Source organism: Coccinella septempunctata, chromosome 5 (assembly GCF_907165205.1).
Source record: "Coccinella septempunctata chromosome 5, icCocSept1.1, whole genome shotgun sequence".
In the NCBI taxonomy this organism is placed as follows: Eukaryota; Metazoa; Arthropoda; class Insecta; order Coleoptera; family Coccinellidae; genus Coccinella; species Coccinella septempunctata.
This window is the reverse complement of record NC_058193.1, coordinates 25,543,005-25,563,912: the sequence shown is the minus strand read 5'-3', so window position 1 is coordinate 25,563,912 and position 20,908 is coordinate 25,543,005. Positions and strand designations below refer to the sequence as shown.

Below are 20,908 nucleotides of genomic sequence, written 5' to 3'. Positions count from 1 at the left end.
AGTTAATCACAAATGAATTATAGGTATTCTTGTAATTGCTCCTGTTGACTGGATATTCGAAGTCTTCTCTTCGGTAAACTCTCTGTTTCTTCTGGTAAACCATTTTCGAGAAAAATGTGTTGAAGGAATGTTGAGTTTTCAAATACTGAATAACTTATACTTTCTTCAGCCATCCGTGAGTGGACAAATTCCAAGCTTCATGATTACACAAACATAATGATCAAAAAACCAATCACTTACCACTAAAGCAAGAAACGGAACTAGAAGAACGTATATGATTCCCACTAGTCAAATAAATTATTGAAAAAATAAGAACATTTCATGGAAAAACTTCGCCAAAATAAAGCTGTCATCAGAACAGTATTTCATAGATTGAAAATCTATGTAGGATTTCTATCAAAGATATTATTTTTGATTTCTATAGTAACACGACTCGACTCTAGCGCCCCAAAGTAATCGCACCGGCTGAAGGGCGAACTAAAGCGGTTGCATTTCTGCCTATATAAGTTGGAAGGGGTTGATATTTGTAAGAGTCAAAGACTCACCCTTTTTACAGTACCAAACATTCAAACATGCATGAAAAGTTCCAAAAGCTGAAATTTTGAAGCGATTCCCGTATTTGTAGGTAGGTTTGATTTTTGCTCGATCCCGAAAAGAAAAAATACTTACCTTAACGAGAAATTCTTTAGACATCCTTGATGTCTTTTTTTATCTCTGAGCATTATTTCATATCAATGCCTCTCCGTATTTTCCTGTCATTAATTTGTCAAAATTGTTGTTTGACTCTTTTGATTTTTGGAAAAGGATTAAAATTGTGTGTAAAAATGGCTTATGTACCCAGTAACCCCAATGGAATATGTCTGGGAATGGATATAAGTGTTGGAGCTTTTCAGGTTTCTGAGATGACATAATCTTGGGGTAAACTTTGTACAATATATACCATCTTTGTCTTCAGTCTGATGAGAAGAGGGAAGGCAAGAAGGGAGCCAAATTCGTAGACGGTTTTTCACTTGGAACAGAATTTTTTCATGGCATTCTCCCACAATGGAAATTTCTCGAGGAGAAATATTTCGAAAAGTGGGGAAAGAAACAAATAGAACACAAGCAGAGGTTGAAGGCAATTACTAAGAAGAGACTAAAAGACACAGCGGAACAGCGTATGTTATCAATTTATTGTGATTATATGCATCAATAAGATATTGTAAAGGATTGATGGCAATTTACGGATAAATTTCCTGAAATTTTGGTAAAATCAAAAGTATTGGGCAAAAAATATTCTCCACTTTACTTTTCATCCTTGACTCTGTTTCTCGAAAACTAGTCATACGACTTTTTTTGTGCCCATGGACACTTTTGTCACGACAAACGTGTCCACGGGCACTCCCCCACGGGAAGGTCAACTACAACATATATCTCTACCAAAATTCAGGAAAGTCAACCGAAAGCCATTTTTCATAAACAAATGGTTCGGATTTCATTCGAAAGACGAAACAAACACTATTTTGGACTTATAGAAAAATACTCACATAATGTACTACTGTGCTTGACTGGACCTGAATGGTATCAGGAGTTGTCACCTCAGCAGAAACAAGTGATTGACAATTTGAAAACGGCAATCAAGAAAGATTTGGATAGTCATCTCACCAAAGCAACACATTCCAGTCTTTCACTTCTGGGAATGAGGCCCTTGCCCAACGACAGTCAGCTTTGGAGAGCACTAACGAAAAGTTTCGGATGTCCAGTGGAGTTTCTTATGGTAATATATTTTAGGCGCTAAATTTTTGAGAAAAATGTTGCACATACGTCAATAAGTGATGATTTGATGCATTAATTGAATGGGCCAGCATTCCTGTATTGCCCACAGATTGCATTTTTTGAAGTTTTGCGATTATTCATTGCAACTGGTCACACAATATATATTTGTGCAACCATTTGGGAAAAGCATTATTTTTCGTAATGAGCGTAAAAGAATGCCAAATACGAAAAATAGCGTTTCACACAATACTTTTTCTAATTTTGAATAGGATGTGGCTATGAATTCAAATTGAAAGTACCAAAAGTGGCAAAAACGTCTATACAAGCTTTCCTTGTAGATTCCTTTTCAATCGTTTAGTGACGGAAATTATTTAATTTTTCGCTCCGTTGCTATGGAAATATCGTTTCATCATCAGTTATATTTTACTATTCGTAACTGGTTACGAAAAGTAAAACGATCAAAACGTCAATGTGTTTTAAAAATTGTCACTTTATACGAGGATATATTGTAAAATTCTTAGTCTACTATAGACCCAAACAAAATGTCAATGTCAATTTATTTTATTACTCAACATATTCTCCTCTCAATTGGATACATTTATTACATCGAACCTGCAACGTCTCTAGACCTTTTAAAATGTTTCTTCTTGCTCTGCAAACCAGACCTCCACAGCTTTTGTTACCTCCTCGTTGGAAGAAAATTTACGACCTTTTAAATTTTTTTTTCAGTTGAGGAAAGAGATGATAGTCGGATGGAGCTAAATAATAAATAAGGAGGGTGTTCTAGGAATTCAAACCATAAATCACGAATTTTTTGCATGGCAACATGAAATTTGTGTACAGAGGCGTTGTCCTGCAAAAACAAAACACCTTTGGATAGCTTTCCGCGTCTTTTCTCTTTAATTTTTTCCCGTAGAGTGGTCAGTAATGTCGAATAGTATTCTCCAGTTATTGTTCTACCCTTATCCAAACAATCAATCATGATTACTCCATGGCAACCCCAAAAACTGAAGCTAGAACTCTTCCAGCAGATTTTTGGACACGAAACTTCTTAGGTCTTGGAGAACCAGAGTGTCACCATTCCATCGATTGTTGCTTTGTTTCTGGATCGTAGAAATGTATCCAAGTCTCATCCATAGTAACAATTCGGTTTAAGAAGTCTACATCGTTTTCAAATCGAGCACAGATCGAACGCGATGCTTCTACCCTTGCACGCTTTTGGTCAACATTCAAACATTTGGGGATCCATTTTGCAGCAATTTTTCTCATGTCCAAATTGAAATACATATATGATGAACGTGTTCGTATGAAATATTCAGTGCTTCAGATATCCATTTTAGCCCAATTCGACGGTCTGATAAAATCATGTCATGAACTCCAATTATTTTTCGATTTTCATAATTTCGGTGGACATCTTCTTTCTTTTAATTTATTGCGTAACTCTGGTTTACTTTTTTGACCTCAAACTTCACACTGACACTTCCAATGAGTTATTGTTCGTTGGTAACGCAATATTTTTTTATGCATGGAACTGGTCTAGGCTAACTAGATATCAATACATCCTCGTATGTCGAAATTGTCGCTAGTTATTTATATTCGATAATATTCATAAATGTACCTATAACATGAACTACGAATTTTTTATTCTTTCATAATTTCCATCAAAGGTCAAACTAAGAGTCCGTCTCTGTTTTCCGAGTCTGTTCATTTCCATTTCCATCACAATTCATACCCTAATCGCTTTCCACAGTAAAAATGCACCACTTTACATCTAATCCAACTGAAGGATCAGATTTCTCGTTTTATTACAGGTACTGTATCAGCTCATAAAACCTCAACGAATGTGTTATTCCATCAATGATAGACTCATTCTCTCCGGAGTGGCGCATTTATGTCTGCGAGACACTTTGAGGGAGATGCACGTCCGCTCTCCGTCGCCACCTAGAAAAGAAAAAAAACCGGCACCTCGGAAACCGAAGCCCAAAAAGAAAAAATACGGGAGTGTCTACTTGGTACCGTTCACTTTCGAATGGCCGCAAAGAAGATCTGATAAATACAAGAATCCAGTAATTCAGCGACCAACATCTCCCTATTTCTCCTATATCTGCGATTTCGTGAGTTGATTGTCCCCAGTTCTATTTCCTTCTTTAGTTTGTTATGAAATTCTTTTTATTTCTATTGTTGAAATTTTTGCTTCATCTACAAGTTCCATTCTTAGTTTTTACGTCTTCGAAATGGAAATGTCGATAATAATATATTGCTTTAGGGGCTGTTTTATATAAATTGTCGTACAGTTTCTAAGAAAAGGGGTGGTGTGTTATCTCGTGGGAAAATTAAAAACGATTATATGATGGTCTTCATCTTATCAATTATCCCTACGAGACAAGTAGTGATTTTTGTGAATTTTGATAATGGACGAAATATTCCAGGATATTTTCTGACCAATACGCGCAATAATATCCATCTATAATTCCGTGAAGATGAAAAGAATCAGAAATAATTCAGAGGCATAACACTCGTCGATCTGGATGAGCTGGATTGAGCCATTTAGATTGTTAAAAACTACCGATTTGACAAAACTCTGTTACATTCTGAAATTTCGAAATGAACTGAGGGGCTGTTTTATATAAATTGTCGTACAGTTTCTAAGAAAAGGGGTGGTGTGTTATCTCGTGGGAAAATTAAAAACGATAATATGATGGTCTTCATCTTCAATTATCCCTACGAGACAAGTAGTGATTTTTGTGAATTTTGATAATGGACGAAATATTCCAGGATATTTTCTTACCAATACGCGCAATAATATCCATCTATAATTCCGTGAAGATGAAAAGAATCAGAAATAATTCAGAGGCATAACACTCGTCGATCTGGATGAGCTGGATTGAGCCATTTAGATTGTTAAAAACTACCGATTTGACAAAACTCTGTTACATTCTGAAATTTCAAAATGAACTGAGATGAATCATACAGGGTGATTCATAACTATTGGGACATAGGCTAAGGGCAGATTGTTTGGACCAAAATATGGCTATAGGACCAAATATACCTCAATAAAATATTGCTGTGGAAAAAGATAGAGGGCGTTAAAGTTGAATTTTATTTTTCGTTTTTTGCTAATAATTTCACTGTATATTTTTTAATCCGTTTTTAAGAAAAACCCAATTGACAGTTCAGAGCATCGGAAGGGGATTTGAAGTAACGATTTATTTATTTTATTTATTTATTTCGACGATAAAGCATAATTAAAAACAGTGTAACATAAAAAGAATAAACTTAAATTAAATGTTCTACGTGGCCTCCTCCGACTTCTATGCCTTTTCTAATTCTTTTAATAAAGGACTTTCGAATTTCGAAGGAAATATTATTCTGTCCCCTTATAAAAAATTCAACTTTAACGCCCTCTATCTTTTTCCACAGCAATATTTTATTGAGGTATATTTGGTCCTGTCGCCATATTTTGGTCCAAACAATTTGCCCTTAGTCTATGTCCCAATAGTTATGAATCACTCTGTATAGTGTCAGTTGGGGCTCAAGGAAAAAACGAATGAATATTTCTCAAACGCCAGTCTGATTATTGTGTATTACTATCCTGATTGCCTTAGGCACCAAAGTGTTACTTTTAGAAGAAGGTGAATTCTACATTGCCTTTTCTGATATTTGAGCTATCATTTCATTAATTTTCGACGAGTTCTTCATAATGAAGTACCACAACACCCCCTTTCAAATAAGTAAGTTGTGTTTTCCCTAAGTAGTACAATAAGTTACGATAAGAAATCGATCAGAACCTAACCTTACCTATATGTTGAATGTATATAAAGTAAATAAACTATTCACAGGAGCCTGTACGTCTGAGAACATACGATGACCTGCATCAAGATGATAGACTCGGTAAGATGATCATTGAATAAGATAAACTACTCAAGAAGAATACGAAAATATTTATCAATAACATGTGAAGCGTAGTTTTGTTTTCACTATGAAAAGTTGATCAGCAAGGATATTTCAGTTTTTTTTTCCAGCCATTGAACTACACTGCGGAAAAAAATTAACGCACATTGAGATCTGGACTTCTTGCTGGCCATTCCATTCGAGAGACTTCAACCTCTTCAAGGTACTCCTGAACGATGCGCGCACGATGGGGTCTGGCATTATCGCCCATAAAAATGAAATTTTCACCAATGTATGGGGCAAATGGCACTACATGCTTTTCAAGAATGTTCCTTATATACTTATCAGCATTCATAGCTCCATTTATCAACGACCACTAGGTCTGTGCGTGCAGTCAAAGATATTCCACCCCATACCATAATCGATCCTCCCCCGAAACCAGTAGTATTCAGGAAATTGCACTGAGCATATCTTTCATGTGGACGTCTGTATACAAGGGAACGTCGATCACAATGGTAGAGGCAGAATCTAGACTCATCTGTGGAGAGAACTCTTTCCCAATCGGTCTCTTCCCAATGGATATGCTCTCTCGCAAAATCCAAACGCGCCCTTCGATGGGCTGGGGTAAGAGCTGGGCCTCTTGCCGCGACACGAGGCCTTAAATCATATTCTCTGAGGCGATTTCTTATTGTCTGAGTGCTAATTTGCACCTCATGAGTTTGCTCAAGCTGAATTTGAAGGAGGCGAGCGGTTGCAAACCGTTGTCTCAACGAAGAAACTCTCAAGTAACGTTCTTGAATGGCAATGGTTACCCGTGGTCTACCCTATCCTGGTCTTCGGACATTCATATCTGTCTCCCTGAATCGCTGCAACATTCTGGACACACTTGTATGGGAAACTCCAAACCTTTCTGCAATTCTTGTGTATGCCCACCCTTCTTCTCGCAAAACTACCGCTTGGGCACATTCCTCTTGGGTCAAATTGCGTGTTTCGCGTTGCATAGCGATCGAGTGTGGAAAATCAAACGAAAGAAAAACTATTGATTACTAGAATTGATCGGGAACAACTGATTTTAGAATGGAGCCAATACATTCAAAATCTGATAATATCATCTTTTTTTATTCCTGCTGGGAAAAAACATCTGTATTGAAGAAAACCGTTGAAAGTGGATAACATATGCATGCATAATTCTGATAAAAATAATTATCATTGAGAACACCTTCAGTTGTAGAATAAATTTGAGATTTCCATAATGTGCGTTAATTTTTTTGCGCAGTGTAGTTTTATACATAGGTAATTTTTATTCAAAAGTCTATAGATGACTGCCAATGCTCATATTTTCTGAAGGTCACCTTGTATCTTCAATAGTTGTCAAAATTCTTTACTCCATTTCGATAATATCACTTTTTTTTTCAACTAGATGAGGATATCAAAATCCCTTGCGATGTCTTCGAAGATCATCTCGTGGCAGAAGAATACTACAACTTGTTATTCAAACGATCAGATTCCTGTAAATACATTATATTACGTCCAAGAATATACGAGAGTTCCACACCCAAAACCTACCCTGGCATATTACCAAAATTCATGATACCGAAGAAATATCCACCACCAATCAAGCTCATTCTTGACGTCAAGATTTACGATGAGATAAACATGAAGAATCAAAAGAAGCGAAAAGTTATAAGAACCATTTGCGAGGTTAGAATGAAACCTGGAGGCAGATCGGGTCAATCGACTGGTCAAAATCTGATCGCAAAATACGTTTACATAATGAACATTGGGGAATACATAAAAAAGATTGCAGATTCGCAAGTTGATGAAGAATTCGCTGAGCAAGAAGGAGGAGATTACCCTTGCTCCATTTGTGGTGGACCTGATGGAAAAAAAGTCATGCCCGAAATTAAACCCATCAAAGAAAAGAGCTGGATTAAAAGACCTAAACCGAAGAAGAAACCTCAAGAGATAATCTATACAAATTTATCGGACTTTATGGAGATGGATAAGAAAAAGATAGAAACCGTTGACGAGGAAACCAAAAAACTTATCGAGGAGAATAAAAAATACGTCGAAAGATGGAATACTATGTTCGACAACATTGCCCGTATGGAAAAACTGAAACTGGACACAGGCACATGCGTGTGCCCAGGAAAAACTAAAGATAAATCGAAGTTCGACCCTGAAATTGATTGTACTTGTGCAATATGGAACATCCCGACTCCTCCAAAGCCTATACCGCCAAAAATATCGTGCGAGTGCAACCCGAAACTAGAAGAGGAATATATTCCTGTAGTCCCCAAGGAAGATAAATGCGACTGCAAACAGAAAGCTCGAGAAAAGGCATTGGAAAAATGCGAGAAATGCGGAAAACCCACTGAGAAAACAGAAGAAGAGCTGGCAGAGCGTGGAGTATGCGAATGTACCAGAATCTTAGACGCTTGTGGTAATTGCGTGAAAGAACCTCCGATAAAATATCCCTTGCTGGAAGGAGAGACTAAAAAAGAATGCGAATGTAAAGCGAAACCTCCAGAGGAAGGCAAAGAGGTTACAGTTGCTTATGTTTTTATTGAAAATAAGATGCAAAAAGAATCTTCTGTTGATGATGAGAAGGAAGACTGTGGTTGTAGACACCCAAAACATTTTTACGAAGAGAAAAGTTGTTCTTGCAAAGCGGAAAGAGAAGCTCAAAAGAAAAAGAAAGAGGACAAAAAAAAAGAAAAAGCTAAAAAGAATGAAACCGATAAGAAGACCGTTGAGGATAAAAAGGAAAAAGAAACAAAAGAGAAAGATACAAAAGAGAAAGATAAAAAAGAAAAAGATACAAAAGGAAAAGAGGCAAAAGTTGAAGATAAAACGAAGCAAAAGAACGAAACAAAACAAGATGATAAAGAGGCAAAGACTAAGGGAAAAAAGGATGATAAAAAAACAAAGCAAAAGATTGAAGCCAAGCCTAGTATTAAAGAGATCAAGTGCTTGGTAGAATGTGGAAAAATTTTAGAATTAGATCATTGTCGAAGAGAAACTGAAAAACTACTCAATCTACTAAAATGCAGTTGTCCTAAATGCAAGGACCTTCGGAGGAAATATAGAGCTAGATACGTTCAAGCAGGGACCAGAGACGGTTGTGGGGGAATATTACCAGTAATTGGAGGAGTATACGGACAAGAAAAAGAATGCGAATGCTTAGAAAAATTCGAGAAACGAGTTAAAGGAGTGAATGAATACAAAGAAAGATTGAAGGCGAAGGTGGAGTTGAAATCTCAGAAAGATCAGTATGTCATAAGCGGCGTGCATCAAACGCACAAAGGACCGATATATAACCTCACCGGTGTGATACCGAAGAGTCCGTGTACATGTGAAGCGAGCGAAGATATTCTTGCAGAAAAACAGGAAGATGAAAAGTTAACGACTACTCTCAAACCAGGCTTCAAACACGTCATTCATGGAGTGAAAGGAGGTTCGGGAAGCCATAAATATATAATCGGTAGCGCCGTTAAAGAATGCGGATGTTCTCAAGTTTATGAAAAATTTATGAAAGAACATAACGAGTGCTTGGTGAATTACGAGAGGTATCTGAACTACATGAGGAAAGAGATCCAGGCGTACATGGAGGACATGAATGAAAGGTACAAGGATCCACCTCTGACTGCCCAGAAATTGATAGAAAACGAAATCAAAAAGATGACGGGAGCTCCGGGGTTACCTTTGCCAGAAGGAAAATCTGAGTTCTTAATCACTGGCGTACAGGCCAATCAACTGGGCAAGTCTTTCATACTTGGCGGTATGCTTCTGAATGGCAAAGAAAGCGATGAATGCACAATAGCGGTGGAGAGCTACACCAATCTGCCAGACAGAAAAGGTAGGTTTTCATTGTAGACTGAATCATACTGATTAATATTTTACTATTCTTTCTTATTTATCGAAATTGGAAAATACGGAGTGACGGACATCGAGAGATTTTTATGTTTGAAATATTGGGTTAAAAAAACGGAGTCTTCATTATTAATTGTGGCATCGCAATCGGCTTGGAAATGTTTTGTGCTGCTTCTTACTAAAGGGTTATGAAAAATATCATGCAATTTCGGAATTGAAGCCCAATGCAATGAATCATTTATAAAGAGTATAGAGACCTTGTATCATTAGTTATAATATTTCTCCCACTACTTGAATTAGTGATTCCTTTCAACATGCGTTTAAGGAAATTCATCAAGAAGACTATGAAATTCTGAAGATTGATGTTCTGTGCTAATGCTTGGCTTCTACAATAACATTTTGTGATTATGTTTCAAATTTGATTAATCGAGCTAAAGCGTTTCAGATTTTACGTGGATAAGCTAGGAATTTATCTTAAAAAGTTTTTATATGACAAATAAGGCTAGATAATATAATGTCAATGGTATGTTTACATATTTTCACTAGTTTGTTATTCTACAACTCCAACATCACTTTGCTGATGGAGTGCAAGAGTATTCTCCTTGGCCTGTACGCCACTGGTACAGGTTTTTTTCGATCTCTTCACACAGGGTGTGAGTGAATATAAGGCAACCTAAACTTTGTATGCCAGTGGCATACAAACCAAGGATAATGCTTCGCATCTCATCGTGACCCATAAAAAGTTTCGAGAAAACCCATACTCTTCTCAAAATATCCTTCTGTAACACTGATACTATTTTGCAGAGGATGACATGACCAAATGTCAGAGAAATTTCCTCTGCAACTACATGACCTTTGGCAAGAATTGTGGCAATCCATTCAAACCTACCAAGGAGATTGACATCACAAGCAGCGAAGAAATAGTTTGTCAGTGCATTTCATATGAGTCGTTGAACAGCAAGAAATCCAAAGAATCTGTAGAAGAGGTGAGCATTGGATTATAGAGTTGAACTATAATCAGATATTCACCTCTGTAAACCAATATTGCGTATTCTTATCAGGAGGAAGTCCCAGACACATGCGCGTGCGAATGCCCCTGCGGGATTGAAAAAGTCAAACCGGAGGATTGCACGTGCGCAGTAGCCGAGGAAGAGAGTGAAGAATCTTGCTTTTGCGCTGAACTGGAAGGCGAAGAGGAGGAGGAGGAAGAAGAAGAAATAAAAACGCCAGATGGCTGCACTTGCGGTTACGTCGAACCTCCAAGTTCCGGATCAGCGTCCGATCCCTGCTTGTGCGGTTTTAAAAATTGCGGATGTCAAGTGGACGAGGTATGCGTGAAAGAATGTTTTTATGGCCCGATGGAGGCGTGGTGGTCGGAAGAGGATCGGAAGAAAATGGAGGAGGAGCAACGAGAGAAGACGAAGGAAGAAGAACCGAAACAGGAAGAGGAGTCGGAAGAGTCTGTTTCACCTTATGGTGGGCCGTCGAAGAGATACGTCGTGTTGAGGAGGTTGCCGACAAGAAAGAAACAACAAAATGAATTTATTCAGGTGAAGTAATATCAGTCGTTGTTCAAATTTAAGTGATCTTTAGTGTTTGTATATGTTGCACATATAGGTACTTTTTGAGGTGTCAGATCGTAAGAGTGAAAAATTTTTGTCATCTGGAAAGAGCTCGTACACCAAAGAATGTTTCATGATCAATGCAGCAAGTGATGGTACTGCTGAAACGATTTGTCGCCGGAAACTATATATTCCAACTAAAACCCAATCCTAGCAATATTGGAAAAAGCTAAAAATAAATACACATAACCACACATAACCTTATATCGGTTATGAGTAGAAATTTCTTCGACCAATAGGCGCGGTTCTCACTGGTGCGATACGATAAGCGATGCAACATGAGCAATATTTTATCGTCCGATGGCCGATGCAACTTTTATCTTCGCAACACTCCAGTGCACACTGAAGCGATACGATAGCCAAATCAAGCGCTTAATCGTCACTCAATTACGAAATTCTATGCTACTTTTTCCGATTTGATTCCCAATCACCTTTCTGTCGTTGAAGCAAAGAGTTGGTACTCTTTGGTTGAAGCGACCTGGCAGCTGTGTCCACCAATCCGACGCGATTACGATATTTATCGGTGTAGTATCGCGATCGCTTCAGTGTGCACTGAATTAGTTGCTTCCATAACGTTTGCACGGTTATAAGAGATCGGTATCGATTCAGGGTCGGGTTGCTTATCGAATCACCTGTCGCATCGTTTATCGTATCGCTCCAGTGAGAACCGCGCCATAGGAGGGAGCACGATACGATACAGCGCCTCAAACATATATCCATTTTTCTAAATGGCTCCAATTATGCTTGGACCTAATGGTAGGTTCTTAATGAATTGAAACGAGCTGCGTCAGATATTGGTAGAAGCCGAGTTGGGCTGACTTTGCCAGAATGCCTCTGCCTCATATCTTAACAGGTCCAGAGGGTTGTCCACAGATTTAGATGAACCACATGAACAAGTAGAGGAAGTGGTCCCAATATCTTGGGATCTTACGAATAAATATCCAATGAATAACACACTGCAAGCCTATGTATTCCTATGGAATACAAAAAAGGCATTATAAAAAAAATTAAATTTAGGTAGGATTTGTATGAAAAATTAAAATAATGTAAATATCTACATCTAGATCAGACTGCATATAATATGGGCCCCCTAGTGAATGATTGATAGGAAAAGGTTTGAAATAGGCATGCTGCATCACAGTCATCAGGAACAAATTTTCCAATTTCGTCGATATCCTCATCGTCTGGGACTCGTGACTTCCATCCTCAGATTCGCTGACCTCATTATCTTTTGCTTGATGCTTTTTTTGTTTGTTGTCTTCTTAGCTCTTGATTCTGAAAAGACTTGTCGTTTGGTGCCTGTTTTCCTAGGCGTGCTGATGCTAGATTTCTCTAACTCTTCCGAATATAAATCCTGTCCCATAATAGGATCATGTAAGGGGCCCATATTACCAACATTCCATATGATTCTTCAAAAGCATCTAATTTCCTTTCATTCAGTATTTAGTTTTTATTTTGGAATATCAACTACTGATACTCATTCTAACATACTTACACATCAACTATCCAGGCTTAAACATAGGCGTTAACAAAGACCACAAAAACATTTACCACAAAACAAATTTGTGAACACTCAAATAAACTTATCGCCACCTGTTTCTATAGAAATACAATCGAGCAGCGCGCATGTACACGAAAGTGCTTAAGAGCGGAATTCATAACTATCGCGCATGCTCTAGTGGAAATATATAAGGGGCCCATAATAACTGCAGGGCTTATATTCGGACCACTTCCTCTACTTCTCAACACCATTTTTCCTGCGGCAGCAATGTCATTGGGGCTGGATGTGACGCCAAACACTGGTGCTGCTTCCTACATATATGCTAGGGAGATGTGGCTCTCGGGAAAGGGGTCCGAAAAGTTGGGAAAGTTAATGAAATAAATGTTAACGGCAAATGAATCTCACTGAGCGTGGCTTTCATCTTTGAGACGCACTAGCGCGCTCCATATTAGTCGTAGAAAAGTACTTTATGTGAAGAACTTATTGGAAATTTAATGTTTCACATGTTGTGTATTCAAAAGTTTTCCTCTAAAACCCATCGTTTCGGAGATATTCAAAACAGCTGAAACGAGTGGCAGAAAATCACGATATTTTTTTTGCTAAAAGTTGAGTCGGGGGTTTCAGAATTTTTTTTATCGAACACTACCTTCGTAAATACGCAAGATAAGAAAATAAAAAAAATGGACCTTTTCTAAAATAAACTGTTCTTTTGGGCTTATTTCACCAGATTAATGAAAAATATTGTTATTGGGGCGATAAAGATTACTAAATATCCATTCAATCCTGCTTTCTCAATTGACTGCCACTTAGAATAACGAATTGACAAAAATTTGTTCGGTACCATGACACCTACGAGACCTCCGTGAAGGCAATCAACTTGCCGATTGGAGAAAAAATATTTTCAACCGAGGATTAATTTACCTGTCACATAAAAAATGATTGTTCTTCTTCAGAAATTGCTGAAAGGTTTAGCAGATGATGGATTTCCCTTAGCCATGCTTCCAGATTCTCATAGATTGCCGCACTTTTGGTTGTGGATGCAGTTCAGATTGAAGAAAAAATGGAATTATGACGATGCAGGTAGGAAAGAAGGACATTGAGTTGTCGAAATCCAATCTCCAAGAAAATCGTTGACCATTTATTGAGGAATGTATATTCTAGTAGTGCAATCAAATATTGAAGGCGTGAAGTATCAGTATGTACTGAAATCTTCCTCGAAGTAGTGATATTATGCAGGCTGGGTTTTCGAAACTTAGCATCCGAAGTTGCAGAATGTATGAAAAATGTTTTTATACGTCTTATAACTTGGGAGAAATGCCAAAGAGAAGTTTTTGAAATCCAACCTTTATATTATGTAGAATATACACCTACTTGTGATTTCCTATATGTGACTGAACTAAATTGAATGTCAGAATGAGGAAGTAAATTAGTTGTTTTACTTATTATATATGCTATTTTCAGTGGAAAATTACAGAAGGTGTCAGGTACTGTGGAATCACATTGCAATATGCAGAAGAAAAATACCATACCCTAAGCTTCCTGTACATTGCGTATGTGAAGCTAACAATTATACATGGAGAGAGGCTCAAACGGTTTCGAGAATTGTGAGATTACCACTGATCATTTTACGAAAAAATTCCATCACTCTTGTGTACTTTCAGGTTGGTGAGACGAAAGAGAAGTTCTACAATAAACTCAGGAGTAACATGGTAGATTATGCAAGAGAATTTTATTCAACCATATCAGCGTATCAGTATCCTAATCCTCCCTACTTAAATCATTATTTCTTTGCATATCAACCAGGGAAAGTGGAGAATGTATTAGCTAAGTATATTTGGGAAGGTCATGAACATAAAAATCCAGAAGATTACAAATCATGTTTTTGCAAATAAATGAGAAAAATAAAATTGAGTATCTATTTATTTGTTCGACTCTCAAGCATCCGAAGTTGATTTCAAGTAGTTTTCAAACGACATTTTTCTCTCGAAAATACTTTTCGGGAAATTTCATTTCAAGGCAATATTTTTTGCACTTTTAGTTATGTACCTATGATTAATTATTTTTTCCTTAGTTATCATCAAGTCTTGGAATAAGTTTTATGAAGGCTGTATTATATACTTTTTCGGCTCTTTCAATGGAAAAGAAGCCATCGTGCATATCCCTTTGCTGTTCACCTATCACTACACCGTAATCCTTCGAATGCAAACATTTGGTAATATTGTTAAGCAATGAATAAAGATTATGATTACGATTATTAATTCGATAGGAAGCCAAAAACAAGCAGTAATTCAGTTGAGTGGTGTATGAAATAAAGATTGGGGGTTTAAAAAGTGAACAGCGTTGGGAAAATATTTCCATATAGATTCAATTATTCATATATCCTTCCATTCAGAATTTTGGGCTCGAATAATTGACTGCGCTGCAACCATTAAGCAAAAAACAGTACGAGTCATGATTCAAGAGAAATTCCATTATGTTTGTGAATGTTTCCATTTTCTTCTAGATGCTAAGATATCTTTTTATTAATTAGACGGATCTGGTTCAATAGTGCATCGCAATCCCATATTTCTAAAGTATTCTACGTGAATGAAAAATGAAGCAAATCTAATCATATATTTGAAATGGAAATTTTCAGAGGACCTCTTTCGAAAATTAAAAATGCTCCTTGAGAGATTGTGTGAAAAACAAATTCTGACGCTTTTCCAAGCTGGAACTAACCAATTCTTTTAACATCTCAGTCGGGGAATAAGATGCTCGAAACAGAATTTTAATTTACAAATGCGCACTTCGCAAATCTCAAGAGATAATCTTACTGCTGGAAATGGAAATATTTTCTTGAACATAGTGGTCAAGAAATTCACATAGAGAGAATAATAAACTACTTCTATGAACTCATGGATAGGAACAAGGACTACAAGGAGATTAAATGGATTCTAAGCTGAGAAGTGCTGAATCATCGCATTCATTAGAGTGAACCAGTGCGGGGTATTTTTCTTGGTGACCACTGAAAATGATTATTTCATGAGCTAGCGATATTGTTATCTATTTTTAAGGAAGTTGAATTTCAAAGTGTTCGATGTTTTTTGTACCCCTAGTAATCCCAAAATATTCTAGTTTCAACGCAGATTCACGATTTTGCAAGCTCAAAATAAACTGAGCCGCTAATGAACTGAGATACCTCAAGATGGTCTAAGTTTTACTAGCTTTAACTTAGATACTACCTACTTTGTAGATGTTGCATTTTCACCCCGAGATGCAACTTGGAACATAGATACAAGGAATGGAAAATAAACATTTGTTGTTGTTCAAAGACTGGAGTGAGATAGTTGCTTAGTGTCGCCAATCACAATTGAGATAGTTGAATCTGACATCACTGGCACGTCAATTTTCCGTACAAAAAGGTAGGAGCTATACTACATTCACTTTTATTTTAGCACTCGGTTGGCCATGGAAATTTGACACATTTCACTCTCTATAGTACGAAAATGTGGGGTTATGAAGCTTGTCAAAACATTGTCAACGCTATGTTGCCCGTTCTACGTAAAAGGTTCAATTATTACGTATTTTATCACAATGTCGAATCTCTTCGGAAAATATGTGACGAACATAATTGAAATTTATACAAACTGATTGAAGGCTTACAAATCCAGTTATTTGCACGGAAAATACAAGAGATCAGTATAATATCATAATATCCACTAGCTTGAGGAGAGTTAATGTTCGTTATCTTCTTCGGCTAAAGTTTGAATACGTTACATCAGTTGTAGATTTCAAAAATATTAACCCGAAGATAAAATGCATATGATGCAGTGCACTGCATCATATGCATTTTACCATGGTTGGGAATGTGTATCTCCCGAAGGAATTAACAGATAATTACAAGAATGTTAAATTTTCCAGCAAAAACCATCTTGCATCAATATAAGTAAAAGGAATTAAAGGAAGTTTCAAGTCAAGATGAACTTCACCTTTGAACAAAAATTTCACATGAATAAACAATTAACAGGACAACTGGCGCGTATTTGTGGCCGTTCCTCTTAATACATGGATATAATAATAATAAATAGATATTTATTGGTACCTTAAGACATTTACAATGTATAGGACAAGTCAAATGAAAAATAGAAAAATCAATTTTCGGGAACTTATTCTACGATGACATTAATCGAAAATCCTCTAGTAAACTTTTCGCATTAATTCACTCAAACATAAAATTCTCAAATGCCACCACTTTTTTGGGTCTCCCAATAGAAGGAAATTTGTTGTCATTTTCTTCATTCACAATCTTTCTGATTGTGGAAATATTCAGCTGAAATATAAGTCGTTTAGATTCAGATGAAACATTATATAAATTCACTTACATTGAATATGTTCTCTACCGTCTGACGTATTATGGATTTTAAAATATCAGGGCATAACTATTTGAATGAGCGGACCTGAATTCTAAATAGCACTTCGTGAAACCCTGTCTCTTTTATCAATCACTTTCGGCATTTTCGTAATAAAAAATGAAAATTGATATTAGTTGTGGCAACGGCGTTATAACATTAACGACATTTCATGAGTGCCAACCTTACTCCGTTCTAGTTACAAAAACTTGAGAAAATTATTTCATGGCCAACCGACTGCTAAAATAAACGTGAATGGAGTATAGATTCCCAGCCCTATTGTTAAATGTCCTTTTTCTATTGATACACGGAATACACCATATTTCTGATAAACCTGCTTGGATCGCGTTAGACAAAAAAAAATAGATCATTCATACCCTTTGCGCATTTTGTATCCATTATATTGCAACAGTGAAAACATTCCGTTAGCGAGTATTCCTTCCCTAAACCCTTCATCCCTATGCTCGTGATCCGTACTTTATCCCCTTGGTTACTTTTTCAACCCGCGCCTTCCACCCAAATCCACAGCGAATCGCCTGATCCTACCTCACCGCTCTGCTGCCTGATACATATTTCGAAAATCTTTCTCGATGCAAACCCACGTCAATTCTGAAAATGATTATCTCTTTTTCCTTTGTCCTTGTAAACAATAGAACCGAAACAGAGGTCGAGTTCGAACATGCACGATGAACACCGATTACTTGACGCCTAACACGTGACGTCGCGACGGAGAGCGTCGAGAGAAGTTTGCTTGTTTTCCATTTTCAGTTCTGTCTTCGCGCTGGTAAGAGCAGGGTGCACGCCCTTCCAACTGTAACACACGTGTTTGTGGAGAAACAGGTGAGTCATTAATAAGGGAATGTTTCGCTTGACATTGATTTTCGAAAAGTGCTGAATAAGACGCACTTGAATTCAGTGTTGATGTGAACATTTCTTTATTTTTTCGTATTTTGTTGAATTTTGTTTGTTTGTATTGAACTTGCGAATCTTCATAAACAATGCATTGACTTGTAGGCAATCCCAGGTTCAATCCAATGCTAGTTGTAAGAATTATAATATTATTATTAAATTTTTGGTAAACTATTAGGGTGCTGATTCTACATTATACAGTAAGTCATCTTCCATTTAAATTTGTGAAAGCTGTAGCATTGCTTTCAGCCAAATGCAATTCATGTTCCGTCAAAATAATGCTAGGGTTTTAAATCCCATTGTTTACAATTCTCGCATGGGGGGGTCAGACATTATCATTAATCATAACACATTCGTCTGCGCTTACGATTACACAATTAGGTATTGAGTCTATTTATCCATTGATAACGTTCAGTGGTAGGTAATTGTTTTATCCGGGTCGTTATACATAAAGCTTTACCACGCAGAAATTGAGAAAGAGAGGTAATTTAGCTAGTCTTGCAAATCCCATTGGATACGTTCTATTCGTCAACAATATACAATTTCTACTGTTTGTCGTGGGTGTGTCTTTTTGTCTATGACATACATGCATACACCTTCTGATAGTGTGCATCCCTATCACATTTCTACTAGTTTTAGTGAAGAAGTTGAGAAAACGGCGAAAAGACCATACTATGTAGAAATCACCCTAACAGTATAAATAAGTATCGATCTGTTTTGAATTTGAATCGCATATTATCATTTCCTCTTTGTGTCCAACAAGATTCTTAGATAATTTTAATTCTATTCTTTTGCGGTTAAAAATTATCATTATTAGATCATTTGATTCAGTTTCTTCAGTGCAACTTGAAGAAAATACTGCTTCAGCGGATACTTTTTCACTGAGTATACATTGCTCTGTACAATAAAACACATCACATCACATATAAGTTCCGCCGAATCATGAAAAATTTAACTAAGGATGGGTTTTTGCAGTCTTTCTGAAACCCAAGTACAAAGGAATAAAACTAACTGGTTTGTCAATCGCGTGATTGCCATCTGCCAAAAGGCGAAACTCCGTCTTAGATCTCAGGCCGTATAAACCAATCATTATTCGAGCTCCTTTAATGGCAGAATTTACTTTTTCCTCATGCCTTTGTTTGTGTGGTTCACTGAATAATCTCAAAGCAGCTGAAGTAAAAATCAAAAAGGTGACCTCGTGGATAAAATTCCTCCTTAGGATTTCCAGATTCCAATCTTTTATTTCCTCGATACCTCAATTCACCAGATCACAAAATGACTGATCTTCAAAATATTCGATTTCGAATTTTCGATAACCATCTTGCCGCAAAAATAAGAACGCATTTGAAGAAGATGATTCAGAAATCTAGTTTGAACATCCCACTTTCACCTGCACAGAACTGAAATAGGAATTTTTCCGAATGAAGTATTCTATGCATATTGATGACTTCCCTGAAGACGATTCGAAAATGCTTGCCGAAATGTTGGAGAGAATAATCCAAATCCAAGGAGATGGGGATGTAGCTCAATAAATTCTACAACAATAAATAAGTTGTAAGAATTACTTAGTTACTTAGTAGCAGTGGAAAATTTTGAATCGCATTCGCCATTTTGCAATTGCAATATAGAGAAATACTATGAGAATCCCTTTACATTCAAATCTAAATTCCTAGCCAAAAATAAAATTTTTCATCTGGCAATATTCACGACTTGTACAAAAAAAAGAGTTTGAAAAAATACGCGCAAATGGGCGTATGATTGAAAATCCAACACCAGAAAAACATTTCGAAGTTATAGCTAGAATTCAAGAAAAGGTGAGTTCATAAAATGGCGAAAATTCCAGCGCATCGTATTGCACTTATCCGAAAAGTTGCATAGACATCCCGAAGTGTTGACATAACACTCATCGTGCGCGCTTCATGCAGTTTTCAGGATGGTTCTGAAGAGATGAATCATGAATGGCGGAGAAAGTTCAAAATTCGTGCCCGCACACAGACGTGGATGATAGTAATTCCTTTTATGTTGTTGCATAAGCATAATGCATGTGATCTTCTCCATGTGTCTGTAGCTGGCTCATGTCCAAATAGTTATGTTTTACTCTGCATACTTTTTGCTCACAGAGTAGGTATACTCCATTCACTTTTATAAAAGCACTCGGTTGGCCATGAAATGATTTTCCTAAGTTTTTGTAGTTACAAAGGTAAGAAAGGAGTAAGATTGGCACTCATGAGATGTAGGTGTATGAGTAGGTATCAGGTGCTATTTAGAATTTGTGACCCTGATACTCATCAGGGTTACTATTTGAAAGAGCGGCCCCAAATTGTAGATTTTAGAGTTAAAATCTAAAATATATCAGACGGTATCGAACATATTCAATGTAATATTATATATTATGTTTCATCTGAATCTTAACGACTTATATTTAAGCTGAATGTTTCCATAATCAGAAAGATTGTGAATGAAGAAAATGACAACAAATTTCCTACCATTGGGAAACCTTAAAAGATGATAGCATTTGAGGACTTCATTGCATTTGAGGACTTTATTTTAGGGTGCACGAACGCAAAAAGTTTCTACAGTGTTAAGGATGTTCGATGAATTTCATCAATTAATTGTAATATGTTCCAATTAATTTTTCTATTTTCATTTGACCTGTCCTGTAGATATAGGAATCAATAAATATATTATTATTATATCAAAGTATTGAGAATAATCAGCTATAAATATGAGCCAGTTGTACTGTCAATTATTAATTTATGTGAAATTTTTGTTTAGAATTCCATTTATGCAACATGATTTTTCGTTAAAGAATTTAACATTCTTGTAATTACCCATTAATTCCTTTGAGAGATACCCATTCCCTACCCACTGTATCAGATGCTTTTCATCTTTAAGTTAATTTCATCAGTCTACAACTGATGTAACGTCTTCAACCTTTATCCAAAGAGATAACCAACATTAACTCTTCT

At 36.6% G+C, this 20,908-nt stretch overlaps 2 protein-coding genes across 3 annotated transcripts in view; both read left to right on the top strand.

Annotated features, from left to right (window-relative positions):
• The first annotated feature begins 737 nt into the window (after positions 1 to 737).
• On the top strand, positions 738 to 14,549 carry LOC123314266. Its single transcript, XM_044899433.1, has 11 exons — positions 738 to 893; positions 956 to 1,157; positions 1,515 to 1,756; positions 3,567 to 3,869; positions 5,595 to 5,646; positions 7,067 to 9,505; positions 10,324 to 10,505; positions 10,581 to 11,069; positions 13,596 to 13,722; positions 14,104 to 14,246; positions 14,304 to 14,549. Exons 1-11 carry the CDS (start codon positions 825 to 827, stop codon positions 14,532 to 14,534), a joined length of 4,479 nt encoding a protein of 1,492 aa, XP_044755368.1. The 5' UTR covers positions 738 to 824; the 3' UTR covers positions 14,535 to 14,549.
• A 3,248-nt stretch (positions 14,550 to 17,797) lies between these two features.
• The window catches only part of LOC123313383 (serine/threonine-protein kinase 32A), a 78,983-nt gene continuing 75,872 nt past the window's right edge, over positions 17,798 to 20,908 (top strand). For both annotated transcript variants that reach the window (XM_044898249.1, XM_044898246.1), the window contains exon 1: positions 17,798 to 17,870. The gene's annotated coding sequence lies outside the window, so the exon portion shown is untranslated. The remainder of the gene's footprint in view (positions 17,871 to 20,908) is intronic.

Bases quoted from the DNA above. Each gene is read 5' to 3' on its own strand.
- LOC123314266 (XM_044899433.1), top strand. From the start codon at position 825: ATGGCTTATGTACCCAGTAACCCCAATGGAATATGTCTGGGAATGGAT. The intron at 1,158-1,514 runs GTATGTTATCAA...TTGGACTTATAG, and splicing joins AAAAGACACAGCGGAACAGC to AAAAATACTCACATAATGTA. The intron at 13,723-14,103 runs GTAGGAAAGAAG...TGCTATTTTCAG, and splicing joins ATGGAATTATGACGATGCAG to TGGAAAATTACAGAAGGTGT.